At 31.7% G+C, this 14697-nt stretch overlaps 3 protein-coding genes across 3 annotated transcripts; 1 reads left to right on the top strand and 2 right to left on the bottom strand.

The window, feature by feature from the left end:
- Window positions 1-801: 801 nt before the first annotated feature.
- On the bottom strand, window positions 802-1570 carry LOC113851113 (serine/threonine-protein phosphatase 7 long form homolog). The gene is made up of 3 exons (XM_027481597.1): window positions 1349-1570; window positions 1115-1237; window positions 802-1023 (listed from the first exon to the last, which is right to left on the bottom strand). Exons 1-3 carry the CDS (start codon window positions 1568-1570, stop codon window positions 802-804), a joined length of 567 nt encoding a protein of 188 aa, XP_027337398.1.
- Window positions 1571-4112: 2542 nt separating this feature from the next.
- On the top strand, window positions 4113-8026 carry LOC113850047 (putative receptor protein kinase ZmPK1). The gene is made up of 2 exons (XM_027480370.1): window positions 4113-4665; window positions 5410-8026. The coding sequence occupies exons 1-2, from the start codon at window positions 4199-4201 to the stop codon at window positions 7337-7339; spliced, it is 2397 nt and encodes a 798-aa protein (XP_027336171.1). The 5' UTR covers window positions 4113-4198; the 3' UTR covers window positions 7340-8026.
- Window positions 8027-10854: 2828 nt separating this feature from the next.
- LOC113851112 (receptor-like protein 7) lies at window positions 10855-14169 on the bottom strand. The gene has a single exon (XM_027481596.1). The coding sequence runs from the start codon at window positions 14167-14169 to the stop codon at window positions 10855-10857; it is 3315 nt and encodes a 1104-aa protein (XP_027337397.1).
- Window positions 14170-14697: the final 528 nt, after the last annotated feature.

Below are 14697 nucleotides of genomic sequence, written 5' to 3'. Positions count from 1 at the left end.
GTTTAACAATATCATTACAAACAACACAAAACTTAATATCGTGCTTATAAGTACGTTGAATTACACTTACAAGTAATGATGAGACAACTGCGTCTCTTGTCATCCAACGTCTAGTATGAGCTCTACACCACTACATATACTCAGAGTTGGAACATAACTGATCAATCTGGGAGTCATTAGTCATGACCCAATGTCTCCTTTTCTCCTAAATGTCTAAGACATCCCTAAACTTCTCTTGCCAATTCTATGATGTCTTCCCTTGCAGTGTCAAGTCTTGTAGTGCATCTGGCTGGAATGGGCCACGAGGTATTTGTTGAACCATATCAAATTGATGCATTACTCAATCTGATTGGTGCTACTCACACACCTGAAAACATATCAAAGGCACTATGGCCCTCCACAAATCCATCCCCTTATGACATATAGGTGGTAGCGAATTAATCAAATCAATTGAATATGGTTGCCAAATTATCTGTAAATAAGGAACAAATATTAATGTTAGTTTTCATAAATGATAAACAAATTGAAATATGACTATAATTTCATATCTAATTAGCAAATCAAGGTTTACCTCTTCACGACTAAGCATATCAAATTTATATCTATAATAAGATATGTCCTTCCTCTTTTTTTTATTCCTTTGGTTTGCCAATCACCTGCTAAAAAAAATTAAGATAAAGTTAGTACAAAAAGTATGTTAATAAAAGTTTAACAAAAAGTATCTTAATATTACCTAGTAGCATATGGAAGATGGAGTCGTATGTGAGGGGCATTATTGGGAGCTAGAAATGGAAACCTATCTCATGCCCACATGACAAATAAAGTAGCTAATCCACCTAAACCATATTGATCAATGTTAGTGGTCATACACAGCTCTCTATACAATACTCCCAATACTGCAGACCCCCAACTATATTTACCAGTAACAGCGAAATCCTTTAGTAGAGGTAAGTACCTCACTGACACTCTACTGCTGGAGTGATCACTCAACCAAAACCTCCAATCAACTGCAATATGTAAGCCCTAACAAACCAGGTGATCTGTAAAGCATTTTGTGCATGCATCTCCACATAGGCAAAATGTTGGTCTGACCAACTCATCTTCAGGAAGCTACCAACAAAAGCATCACGTGATGGTCTAATCCCTTGACTCTCTCAACAATATCAGCATAATTACCTCCAATAAGTACTATCACAGATCTTCCATTAATCTGTAAACCTAACAATACGAATATATCCTGCAAAGTGATTGTACACTCGCCTAGAGGCAAGTGAAAAGTGTGTGTCCCTGGCCTATATCTCTCTACTAATGCAGTGATCAACGAGAGGTCTAATGGGAACTGACATACGTGAGCAATCCCAGTAAATCCCGCAAGCTCTAAATGTGAAAGTATGTCCTGTGGAATACTATCCAAACCAGTTGGAATAAACTGACTCTTCCTAACTTTCAAAATAGGATGTTCCCCACCATCCCAAATATGTTCAGACATGTGAATCTTCTGTAAGCACAATAATGAAAAATCCTTTGGTCCAGGATGGATGATCATATTATGTTCTAAAGATGAAGCCATCTAAAAAATATTATATATATATATATATATATATATGTGTGTGTGTGTGTGTGTTAGTTTCATTATTATTATAAAATATAACATGTTCAATAAATTTATTTTTTTTATTTTTTATTAGTTATCATTAATTAAATTATATAATCAATAATTTATTTCAACTAATTTGTATCACTCCAAAAATTTATATTGCATAACTAATTTTTTTATTTCATTAAAAATTAAATTATTTAATTAAAATATCTTAATCTCATCTTATTAGTATCACTCTAAAATTTAAATTCAATAAATATATTTATTATTTCATCATAAATAAAATGATATAATTATAATTATTTATTCTAAATTAATTAATATCACTCCAATAATTTAAATTACATAAATAAATTTATTATTTCATCATAATTAACCAATATTAATTAAATTTTTTCTTTCAATTATTTTATAAACTCAAATTTTTGCTAATATAATTTTAATATAGATTAGTATGGTCAATTTTAATGCTTTTAATTTTACATATAACTTTTTTTTTTGGTAGTTATCTGTTCGTTAATCATAAATCAATATATCTTTTTATATTTTTAAATGTTATTTAATATAAAAAATAGATATTATGTTATTATTTTTATACACTATTTTCTAATTATCATTTCTTATATAATTAATCAACCAATTTGATACAACTATTTTCTATTTTTCTATTCAGAATTTTATTTAACTCTTTATTATTTTATTTAATCATTTTAATTATTGTTTACAATTTTATAAATTTACACTTCAAATTACTATAATAATTCTAAATGCAAACTCTAATTTTAATCTTAATATTACTATCAAATTTTAATTATATAAATTCTGGTTTTTTTATATTTCTACAAATTTACTAAAATTATTTTAATTTAATTTTTAATCTAATTATTATTATAAAAAAATATTATAATCAATAAAATTTTATAATTTTAGTTATAAAACTTTAATTTTTAATCTACCTTTTACCATTATAATAAATATAAAAAAATAAATTTATTAAACAAATTGAAAAATCTGGATGGTAGATTTTTGGTGGAGGTGGCGATTTCTAACGACAGACGGTTCCCAACGACAACAGCTGTATGGACGACGACATCTCTCTGGTGAGCAGTTCCTCTTCTCTGTAAGGTGATGATTAAGTAGGTTACTAGTTCTTCCAATGTTCTCAAAGTTTCAGTCTAACAACACCTTCACTCATTATAATCTCAAGCCGATCTGGACACTTTTGTACAAGGGATCTGAATCTCACTCAAAAATCACTCTGAAACGGCAAAAAAAAAATCCTGTAAAAGTTTAGAACAACAACAATGGCAGTTTAGTTTCAATGACAGAGGGGAGAAGGAAGAGGGAGACGCAGTTACCGTTGCTTTCGTCACACGTGATTCAATCACAGTGTTTCGTTTTTGACTCAAATGCAAAGATGATTTCGTCCTACTCAGTGACGAAACATGTTGATTGAGTCATGTGTCGGGAGGTGAGAAAATTTAATTTAAATTTTTTGGCCTCATTCTTATATAAAACATGTATCCAATTTTACAATTTTCTTGTCTATATTTCAGACGATTTAAATAAATTAAAAATAAAAAATTAATTTTACTTAGGTCAAATATAAAATATATACTTACGTGACAAAAATTTATCTTAAAATAAATTAGTTTAATTTTTAATTTATTTTAATAATTACTTTTTAAAAAATATTATGTAAATCATTTAGCCATCAAAATCCCCCTAACATTACATTTATGAAAGTAGAGGTTGGAAGTTTGTGGTATTGGAACCCACTGTCTTATTAATCACCTGTCCCCGTTCATCCTTCTTCAGAATTTGCTTCTTTAATACGTTCATTCTGGGATATTTAGATAAAAGGAATTGACAGCATTTTTAAATAATCAGAACAGTTTCAATTTTTAAACTTCAATTTTTAAATTATTTTATATTTTGTATTTACAAATTTTTAATCCCAATCTTTAATTCAACTTAAGTCTTTGGTAATAATAATAATAATAAATTTTTATGTACATAAAAGATAACTATTAAGACTCTTTTTCCCGTTCCTTCTCTGCTTCAAGTAATGTGCACAATCCTTAAGGTGAGGTCAAGGATCTGAATTAAATATTTTTATTTTTATAAAAATTATTAAATATATTTTATATTTAAAATTAAGATGAATAATGTAAAAGAAAGTAAAAATAAAAAAGAATTTATTTCAAATATAACAAAATTCTAAAACAATTTTGCTTTTGAAATTTGAAATCTGAATCTGACTCATTCACGGCATCCGCAATTTCCAAGCACCAAAGAAAAGGTTACGGAACCCTCATGTGTCATTATCACGTGATAACTATATATTATTAATTAAAAATTATATAAGTTATATAAATTTCATTTTTAATTTAATATTTTTACTCATATTTTGATAATTTTAACAAATAAACAGGTATTAAAAACAGTGTGTTTAAAAAAAATTCAAAAAGTATCTTTAAGTGTGAAGGAAACAAATAAGTCAAAGATTTTTAATAAAAAAAATCGAGTGGCTCTTTTCTTATTAAGAAATAGGATGCTATATTTAGCCGACAAGGGAAACGAGAGGGGTATGGGAAAATGGGTTCTTCAATCATCTTCCTACCGTTTCTTCTTTTGCTTTTCCATTTGGAACCTTCATCGGCATTCTCACTCTCCGTCGAGAATCTGGAAAAAGACATCATAGTCTCATCACCGAAGGGAACGTTCACTGCAGGGTTCACTCCCGTAGGTGAAAATGCTTACTGCTTCGCCATATGGTTCACCAAACCACCTCGTACAACCGTGGTTTGGATGGCCAACCGTGACCAACCGGTAAACGGAAAACGGTCAACACTTTCTCTTCTCAAGACCGGCAACCTCGAATTAACCGACGCAGGGCAGTCCAACGTTTGGTCCATCAACACTCTTTCTGCCGAACCTCTTGAGTTGCATTTGTTCGACACCGGCAACCTCGTCCTCCGACAACAGAACAATCAAAGCTCCGTTCTGTGGCAAAGCTTCGATTTCCCCACCGATACGCTCCTTCCTGGTCAACCTCTCACTAGGTATGAAGCTTACTATCCGCTATCAACTTTTCATTTTATTACTCAAATCATTCAGTAATTTCATTTTTAGGGTCCATTTGTAACCCATCGTTTATACTATCAGTTAACTATAAAGCTTATGATTAAATTAGAGCTTTTAATAAAATTTGTTGTAAATGTTTTAAATAAGAAAAATTGGTATGAGTTTAAATTATTTAGAATATTAATGCTACAAAATTTTGAAAAAATATTGGAAGCTAGTTTCTAATGAATTCAACGTTATTTTTTTAGTAATTTCTTAAAAATAACTTTTAAAAGGATAATTTCTTTTAGCTATCGTTTACACCCAGTTCTCTGCTAACTTATTCATAAGAAAAATATAAACTCTTAAATATGTTATAAGTTTATATTATCAAACAAATTTAAGTTTTTTTTTATATAAATTTAAGAACTTAAATAATAGGAAGCTGATAATTGGGATATTATAATAACATTTTGATTATTTCAAAATTAGATTGACTTATACTCAATGTACATACATGTGTTTTGAAAAAACAAAATTAGTAGTTATTTTACTTTTTAAAATGTATTTTTAGGAAATAAATATTAAATGCAGTGCCTTGATTAAATATTCTAGTTGAGGTTTGATTTTGGCAAAGATTGATATTAAAGTGACACTAATTTAATTGAAAATTCACACTAACATTAAATGCTGTGTCTAAATTTTGTTCAACCACCTGAACTACTTGATAATACTCCGGGCAGGTTTACGAAGCTTGTTTCCTCAAGAAGTGAGAGCAACTATTCCTCTGGTTTTTACAACCTCTTCTTCGACAATGACAACGTTTTCCGTCTTCTCTACGAAGGCCCTCAAGTTTCAAGTGTTTACTGGCCAGATCCTTGGCTTGTAAGCAACAACGTTGGTAGTGGTAACGGTAGATCCACTTACAACAGTAGCAGGGTTGCAGTGCTTGATACTTATGGACAATTCAGTTCTTCTGATCATTTCAGTTACAAGACAATTGATTATGGGAAATTGCTTCAACGAAGACTCACCCTTGATCATGATGGTAATGTTCGTTTGTATAGTCGAAATGATGGACAGGAGAATTGGTCAATATCTGGACAATTTAAGTCACAACCTTGTTTCATTCATGGGATTTGTGGACCCAATAGTATTTGCGTTTATGACCAAAAAAGTGGTAGAAAGTGTTTATGTCTTCAAGGGTATAGTTGGGTTGATGATCAAGATTGGTCTCTAGGTTGCAAACCCAATTTCCAACCTTCATGTGACAACAAAACTGAGTATGGTTTTCTACCCTTAGATGAAGTTGATTTTTATGGATATGACTATGGATCATCTTTTTCGAATTACACTTATAAACAATGTGAGAGTTTGTGCTTGCAATTGTGCGAGTGCATGGGATTTCAGTACACCTTTGGTCTTGAGAATGGCCTTTTTTGGTGTTACCCAAAGACACAGTTGCTAAATGGGCATCACTCACCGGGTTTCTCAGGAACAATCTTCTTGCGGTTGCCGAAAAGCTATGCTCATGGGAACCCCGTTGATGTTAACAATGGCTTGGCTTGTGAGAGAAATGGTGTGGCAAAACAACTAGAAAGACCATATGTCAAAGGCAAAGAAAATGGCTCTGTGAAGTTCATGCTTTGGTTTGCGGTTGGGTTAGGAGTGGTTGAAATAATGTGCATCTTTTTGGTGTGGTGTTTCTTATTTAGGAACAACGAACATAGTGCAGATAAACAAGGTTATGTTCTTGCAGCAGCAACCGGGTTTCGGAGATTCAGTTACTCTGAGCTTAAACAAGCCACTAAAGGTTTCAGTCTAGAGATTGGAAGGGGTGCTGGAGGAATTGTATATAAGGGTGTGTTATCAGATCATAGAGTTGCTGCAATAAAGAGACTACATGAATTTGCAAACCAAGGTGAAAGTGAGTTTCTTGCTGAAGTAAGCATTATTGGTAGGCTTAACCACATGAACTTAATTGGCATGTGGGGGTATTGTGCTGAGGGTAAGCATAGGTTGTTGGTCTATGAGTACATGGAAAATGGTAGTTTAGCTCAAAATCTTTCATCAAATGGACTTGATTGGAGTAAGAGGTATAACATTGCTCTAGGAATGGCAAGGGGTTTGGCCTATTTACATGAAGAATGCTTGGAGTGGATTTTGCATTGTGACATAAAGCCACAGAACATACTTCTTGACACTGATTATCAACCTAAGGTAGCTGATTTTGGCTTGTCTAAGCCATTAGATAGAAACACCCTCAACCATTCGAGTTTTTCAAGGATAAGAGGAACACGAGGTTACATGGCACCGGAATGGGTTTTCAACATGCAAATCACTTCCAAAGTGGATGTTTTTAGCTATGGAATTGTTGTGTTGGAGATGATAACTGGAAGGAGCCCAACAACAGGTGTCCAAATAACTGAATTAGGAGCAGAGTCACATCATGAGAGGTTGTCAACATGGGTGAGGGAAAAGAGGAGGAAAGCATCACAAGTTGCATCATGGGTGAAACAAATTGTTGACCCTTCTTTGGGATCAAATTATGATGTGAACCAATTGGAGATATTGGCAACAGTGGCTTTGGAATGTGTGGAGGAAGAGAAGGATGTGAGACCCAGCATGAGTCAAGTTGCTGAAAGGCTCCAAAGTCATGAACATGATTCTTGATTTCTCATGGCCCTGTCATTTTCCCTGTTTATCATTTTCTGTTCCTCATTGTAATATTGATATTTTCAATTTTGAATAGAGTGTTTATTTTTATTTGTTTATTACGTGTTTCTCTACTTGAGCAGTAGAGTTAAATGAGTGAAACTAGTTTGAATATTTTTATTCCTAAAGGGAAAAAGTGTAAGGAATGCGTATGAAATAAAAATTTGAAAATGTAGATACTTTATCCCTAAATTGAATCTCTAATGTTGAAGTTATGTCTAGTCAATGTAGCTTGTTTCTTCCTCGGTTTAACATTTTATCACGTCCTTGCATGTTTTATGAGAATTAAGAATGTGTTTGACAACTTGTTTTAACTAGTTTAAAATTTATTTAATCAATTTATTAACTTCCTTGATCAAAATAAAGGTGTTTGATAAATCAACTTATTTTTAATAATTTACAGCGTTACATTTATAACTTATTTTTGTAAATTTTATTTTTAATATTGTGATAAGAAAAATATTTATCATCTTCTTTAACATTGTACTATTTATATTAATTATTACACTATTTATGCAATAATTTTTATAAAATATTTATTTTTTAAATAAAAATGATGAGTTCAAAATTAATTAAAAAATTTAAAATTATAATTATCCAAAGTTATTTTCGTAACTAAATAATAAAAATCACATAAATTATTTTACTAAAAAAAAGAAATTCGTTGCCCATGTTATGTCTAGATTTTGGCACAAATAATAATAATAATATATTTTTTAAAAGAATAAACTTGAAGTGGTTTCCTGGTAAGTTCTGAAATATAGCTGCAATAATAATAATAATAATATAATTGACACGTGTAGCAGCCACAATTGAACATCGACGAGGCCCAAATAGGGGAGCTTTTCACACTACGCAGTTCACAACTTGGGAATACGTGTTAGTCAAAACTCAAAAAGGCAATTTTTTTATTAAAATATAAAAAGTACAATTTTTGGTAAAAATGAAAATAAAAAAGTACCTCCACTCATGTAATTAATTATTTTGTTTGTGTAGACATGCAATTGGACTTAGTCAATACTTGTATCGACATTCAAAATCTTGTGAGTTTTGTTTTATTATTATTTTAAGAAAATTCATGTCTATATAAAATATTAAGTTCAATTCTTAGCGCTGAATTTTAAAAGTTAATGATAATAAAATTTTATTATACTTTTTTACTTTTCAAATAATAATTATGTATTTTAATAAAAAGAAATAATATCTTTAAATTTCATGTTATTCTAATAATTATCCTCCTCATCAAAATATTGAGACATTGATAGAATATATTCTCCCTTCAGTTCTATTTTAAAGTCTTTAGGAACAATATTATGCAGATTTCACTGTTTATAGTGTTTGGTATCTTGTTGAGTAGCTTTATCATCTCAGTTTCTGAATCTAAAATCAGAGAACAATGATAGCAATGCCCCTCAATTACTAACCACCACAAGTACAATTACAATGTAGTAGATGTATGTGCCAACTTACATTTTCTTGAAATAATGAAATTAAAAATTCTATATTGACACCATGTTTAATCTTTACAAGAACAAGAGCTGCACATGCATCATCTAGACAATAATGTGGAGTACCCTTTTCTTGAACTTCATAACAAACGAGGATAAAGTATAAATCTAAAATCAATATTGGTCATTTTTTTTCTCTTTTGCCATAATTAGTTTGTGTGAGTTCATATGAGGTGATATCTTAGATTTTCGAAAACATAGAAAAGCACAAGTGGACAAGAAAGATACCTTATATTCAAAATAACAAGATTTCTCCAAAGTGACTAGCTGGTCATTACTTATGTAATGCTTTTAACAAATTAAATGTCATGCAATGGAGAACATTAATTTTTGCAGGTAAATAATTTTCTATTTTCCATTCAAATTATAAGTTTTTATTAATTTTCCACGAACCAACTTGCTCATCTACCAACTTCCAAATCCACTTTACATTTTAAATTTTTTCAATCATTGTCAGGTTGGCCCACTCTTAATCAATCCTGGCTACGATTCTTAGCCCATTTTTAAAAGTGGACTGAGCTGGCCCTCTTTGCCACCTGTTAGATACCTGTACCATAATTTTTTTAAGCTCAACTTTCTTTTTTGGGTTGTCATATGAACAATGCTGTACAAAAAGCAGCTATGGCAATGCCATGGAAGGAGCATGGCATAGTGACTGTTATTTGTGCAGTGGCCATGGCATTAACAACATCCATGGCAGAAATAGTAGTTTTGTTTTTCTTTTGTTTTTTTTGTTTTAAAGGAAGCAAACAATCTCTGTCACTTCACATGAGTATTATTCCTTTCCTTCTCTTTCTCTTTGTTTTGCTTTATGAATATGAAATTCACATTTCATATTTCTAATCATATTCTAGTTTTAATAAAAAAAGTTCAAATTCTCGGACCATATGTCATATATCAATAACTATAGGAAAAAACAGTGCATGCCACGTAATAACTTGTAAATTTCGTATGTATATAGTTTTTTATCATAGCTTTGATGCTTTTGCCATAGTCTACAAAACCATTTGCCATATTATTATGGCAGAGTTTTTAATCTAAATCAAAGTTTAATTAATTTTTTATAAAAATTTCCTTTACCCAGTAAGTGAAAGGAGAGATTGAAAATAAATAAACTTTAATGTATGTATTATATTTTTAATATGTATTAAAGATATCTCTAGTTATAAATATATAAACAAAGTAAATGTAATTTCTTTCATTATCAATATACTCAAAGAACTCAAATATATTTTAACTACACGAATTTTATTTATATATTCGACTCCTGGATCCGTCCTTGCCTGCCATAGCCCACAGTGGCGTGCATTTTATTATTGTAATAGAATAATTGTAAGGTTTTGGGAAAATGAACACAAGCCATGGTAGGTTGGCTCAAAGCAGAGGATTAAAATGTAACCCTAGCCCAGTGGGCTTTTTAGCCCATAGGGCTTTTGATTTATTGGGCGTTTTGGCCCTAGCCAATTGGGCTTTTTGACAGCTCTAGCAGAGGCTAAGGCATTCTATTATATGCCCAATATTTAAAGGAAAGTTACCAAACCTGTCTTTTCTAGAATTTTGAGTAAAAATAACTCAAGGAAGCCTAGGATATTGTAGATGTGAAAATGTTAGTAAAACACTTTATAACGTACTTTTTAAAAATATATATTTTATTAATTAAAATTTATTAAAAATTATACATTCTATTTTATTTTCATAAACCAAATGCCACTTTATTTTTACTATAGCCTTGCATTGTCTGTTCTAACGGTGACACTTGCACAGCCATGTAGACGTGCCCTTCTAGCCACTCAATATTGCTCAAAAAATAAAAAGCTTAAAAAATTTAGACAAGTCTTTGATGTTACATCTTATCACTTGGTTCAACCTATGTTATGGATTAAATCTCATATCCTTATTTCACTTTGACTGTAAAAGAGAGATTTTAAAAAATGCCAAATACAAAAATAAGAGTGCCAATTACAATCAATAAGGCTTCCACTTTAAAATTCTATATTTTGTTTCCCCACGATGTTCATAAACAAAATCAAGTTGAGGAATGATGTTGCAAAGGAGTTCATCTACATGCTTGGAATACCATGTTCTCCACCTCTTCCAGAAAATAAGGGGTACGATGAGAATTCCAAAGCCAAAAGTAAATCCTAATTCTGCACTTAAGAAATTCCAATTGATTGAAGTCCCTGTATGAGATGCTGCTGGTGACAACCCTTGATCTCCTTCACCACTATAATTTTGGGTCAAAGGGGGCCCATATAACCCTTCATTGCCCATAAATGAATTTGATTCAAATGTCTGAATTTGTGTTCCTGAAGGTATTTTTCCCACCAAATGATTGTAGGAGAGGTTCATGACTGAAAGAAAAGATAAGCTTGCAAGCTCTATAGGAATGTTTCCACTTAAAGAGTTGTTTGAGAGGTCTAAGGACTCAAGATGTTTTAGATTGCCTAAAGAAGAAGGGATGCTACCTGAGAAAGCATTTTGTGACAAGTTAAGAGCATGCAGTGCTGTGAGTTTCATAAGCTCTGGTGGTATTGGCCCTTCAAAGTTGTTGGATGAAAAGTCTAAGGAAGTGAAAGCGATGAGGATTTTAGCAAAATTTAGCTGTTGACCTTTGTTGACAATTGTAACTGAATCCTCATAATTTCTAATACCAACACCCTCTTCAAAGATATGAGAAACTATGAGGTCAATTATAAAGGGTGGTTCTGTTGCTGTAATTTTAGCTAATTTCATTTGAAGCTCACTGTTGAGATCTACTATTGCAGTCTTAAAATTCAAAGGATTAAAGTCATCATAGAGATTAAAAAATAAATGACCAGATTGTTCACCTTCATTTTCAGCATGCATCAATCCTTTCCAGCTTTGTAAGAGTGTTGTTGGTAATATACCGTTGAAATTGTTAGAGGCTAGATCAACAATTTGAAGTGTATCCCAATTTCCAATGTTATTGGGACATCCAAGATGCCCATGTAAATTGTTTGACCTTAAAATCATGACTCTGAGGGAAGAGATGCTATTCAAGAAGCAAGGAAATCTGTCAACTAATTGATTATTTCCAAGGTTTAGCACTTGTAGTTTTTGGCAGTTAGCCAAGGATTTTGGGATGGTTCCCTTCAAAAGATTTCCACTGAGATCCAAAACCCTTAGAGAACATGAAGTTGTGAATGTATCTGAAATGTGATCAGTGAGCTCATTTCCACCAAGATTTAGTAGCCTTAGAGTGCTACTTCGTCTTGTTAAACACATAGGAATTGGACCATTGAATCTATTATTGGAAAGATCAAGTGCTCGAAGATCTGAAATATTGCAAAACGATTCATGGATTCTTCCACCAAAACTGTTGTTTGAAAGAGAGAGAAAATATATGAAAGGAATGCGACTGCCAATGTCTTTTGAACTAATAGAGCTGAATCTATTGCTTGAGTAGTCTAAATAAATGGCATTTTTCAAAAAAGTAGGAGCAGGGCCTTGGAGAAGGTTTGAATGAAGGTCAAGTTTTAGCAAATTTGAACCAAGGTTTTGGAAAGGCCCTTCAAAATCTGTTAAAAAGTTGTAGGAAAGATTCAAGACAACCATATAATTAAATTTCCAAATCCAATTGGGTATTGTTCCTTCAATTTGGTTGCTGGATAAGTCTAGGTATAGTAGTTCAGATTTATTTCTCAAAAATTCAGGGAATGCACTCAAATTGCATGAAGCCAACCAGAGAGTTTTCAAATTGGGAAAGGATGGTGCATCATGGTCATCCCTAATGTTTGCATCAACTAATAAGTTATTGTGTGCAAGATCAAGTGAAGTCAAATTTTGCAACCTCCCAATCATACCAAGCTCTATAGTGCCATTGAACTTGTTTTCAGAAAGTTGAAGCAAACGAAGACTTTTGAGTTGAAAGATAGACATCGGAATAGGCCCTTCAAAATTGTTGCCACTTAAATCAACAATCTCTAATAATGATGAAGAAGCATTTGGAAATTCTTCCAGCATGCCATCAAATTTGTTGTAAAAAAGCATGAGATATTGAAGAGATTGAAGTCTAAATAAAGATGAGGGGACACTTCCATCAAAGGAGTTATCTCCTAAATCAATGCTTATGAGATTTTTAAGGCCCTCAAAATAGCTAGATGGAATTGCACCCTTAAAATTATTATGATTAAGGGATAAAATTGCAAGGGACTTGGACCTATTGAAAGATGGAATAGGACCAGTGAAGTTATTGTATGACAAGTCTAGATGAACAAGTTGGGTAAGATTTGACATTGAGTAAGGAAGTGTCCCTCTAAATTGGCAATTTGATATATCTAATTTAGACAATTGCTTCAAATTGTGAATAGAATCTGGCAAAGGTCCTGAAAAATTTGTGTGACTAAGGTTGAGGTTGTGGAGAGATACTTGAGATGGGAAGTTTGGTAGAGAACCATGAAGACTTGGATTATTTGACACATCAAGCACCTTTAGTGATGATATTTGGAATATACTTTTTGGAAAGGTTCCACTCAACTCACAGGCACTGAGTTGCAAGGTGGTCAAATTAGACAAATTCCCAAAAGACCATGGCACTGGGCTTGCTATGATGTTGTGGTTCAATCTAAGTTTTGAAAGAGATTGAAGTTTTGCCAATGATGAATCTAAAGGACCAGAGATATTGCAAGATGACATACTTAAAACTTGTAAGTTTTTAAGTGAAGATAAAGCATAGCTCCACTCCTTTCCCTTGATTGATATTGCTATGCCATCTATATATAGTTCTTTGATTTCTGTGAGGTTCTGCACAAGCATTGCAATATTTGGCCTCTCAAGCTTTAGAGCATGTTGTGAGGTAACTGTGCTAGACAAATCAAGAGTTGTCAACTTTGTCAAGTAAGAAATCTCAATAGGAATTTGTCCTTCAAAGCCAGCATTTGACAAATTTAAATACCTCAAATTCTTTAGCTTTTGAAACCCTACATAAATACCAGAATGGAATTCATTATAGGCCAGATTTAAACTCTCTAGATGTTGCAAGTTGAAGACACTGCTCAAATTTTCTCTACTTCCAGAAATAGATTCTTGGCTCAGGTCAAGAGCTACAATGCGTCCCTTATTGCATGATACTCCATTCCATTCACAACAATCATCACTTTGGTTCCAATATATTAGTTTGTTAGACTTGGTTGAATTGAATATGAGATTGTTCTTCAGCTGGAGTAACAATGATTGTTGATGGCCAGTCACCAAAATGACATTGAGGCTCAAGTTTATGTGGCAGAAGGCTAGCAAGAAAAGCCGTAAGATTAAACTCATTGGGATTGATTATGAGACAACTCTATAACAAGTAGCAAATGGTTTATGGTTGAATGTGTTTTTTATCTCCCTTTTATAGATCTTGATGGCTAATTTATGACTTGACTAATTCTAATCTGAGGCAGCTTTATTTGGTAAATTATTAGTTTTATTAACTCCTATTTTATTAAAATATTTTTGTAAAAACTTAGTGTTGAAGTTGTTGTAATAATTAAGTGATAACTAGTTTTAGAGTTATTTTAGTGATTAATTAATAAAAATTATCCCTAACAAATAAGGATATTCTTGAATAACAATAATATTTTTTAATATTTTAAGATAATAAATAAATTAAGACGAATAAAAAATATATTTAAAATCATATATAATGACAAAGAAGTAATAAATGTCACATTCACCTATCTGTAACATAACTAAATTGATTAAAACCTTAAAGTAGTCTCCCAGAGATAGAGAATCGTTCAATTTGATCTTAAAAAATAAATTATAATTATTTTTTAGAGGTATCATTCGTCATTCCTTTTAGTC

This window comes from Abrus precatorius, unplaced genomic scaffold (genome assembly GCF_003935025.1).
Source record: "Abrus precatorius isolate BTA unplaced genomic scaffold, Abrus_2018 Scaffold9, whole genome shotgun sequence".
Classification (NCBI taxonomy): Eukaryota; Viridiplantae; Streptophyta; class Magnoliopsida; order Fabales; family Fabaceae; genus Abrus; species Abrus precatorius.
The sequence above is the reverse complement of the archived record's forward strand: the minus strand, read 5'-3'. Positions and strand labels throughout refer to the sequence as shown.

Coding starts and splice junctions, on each gene's coding strand:
- LOC113851112 (XM_027481596.1), bottom strand. CDS start 14,169: ATGAGTTTAATCTTACGGCTTTTCTTGCTAGCCTTCTGCCACATAAAC.
- LOC113851113 (XM_027481597.1), bottom strand. CDS start 1,570: ATGGCTTCATCTTTAGAACATAATATGATCATCCATCCTGGACCAAAG. Junction 1,238..1,348: donor GATTTACTGGGATTGCTCAC/GTATGTCAGTTC, acceptor ATCACTTTGCAG/GATATATTCGTATTGTTAGG. Junction 1,024..1,114: donor ATCACGTGATGCTTTTGTTG/GTAGCTTCCTGA, acceptor CTGGTTTGTTAG/GGCTTACATATTGCAGTTGA.
- LOC113850047 (XM_027480370.1), top strand. CDS start 4,199: ATGGGTTCTTCAATCATCTTCCTACCGTTTCTTCTTTTGCTTTTCCAT. Junction 4,666..5,409: donor CCTGGTCAACCTCTCACTAG/GTATGAAGCTTA, acceptor TACTCCGGGCAG/GTTTACGAAGCTTGTTTCCT.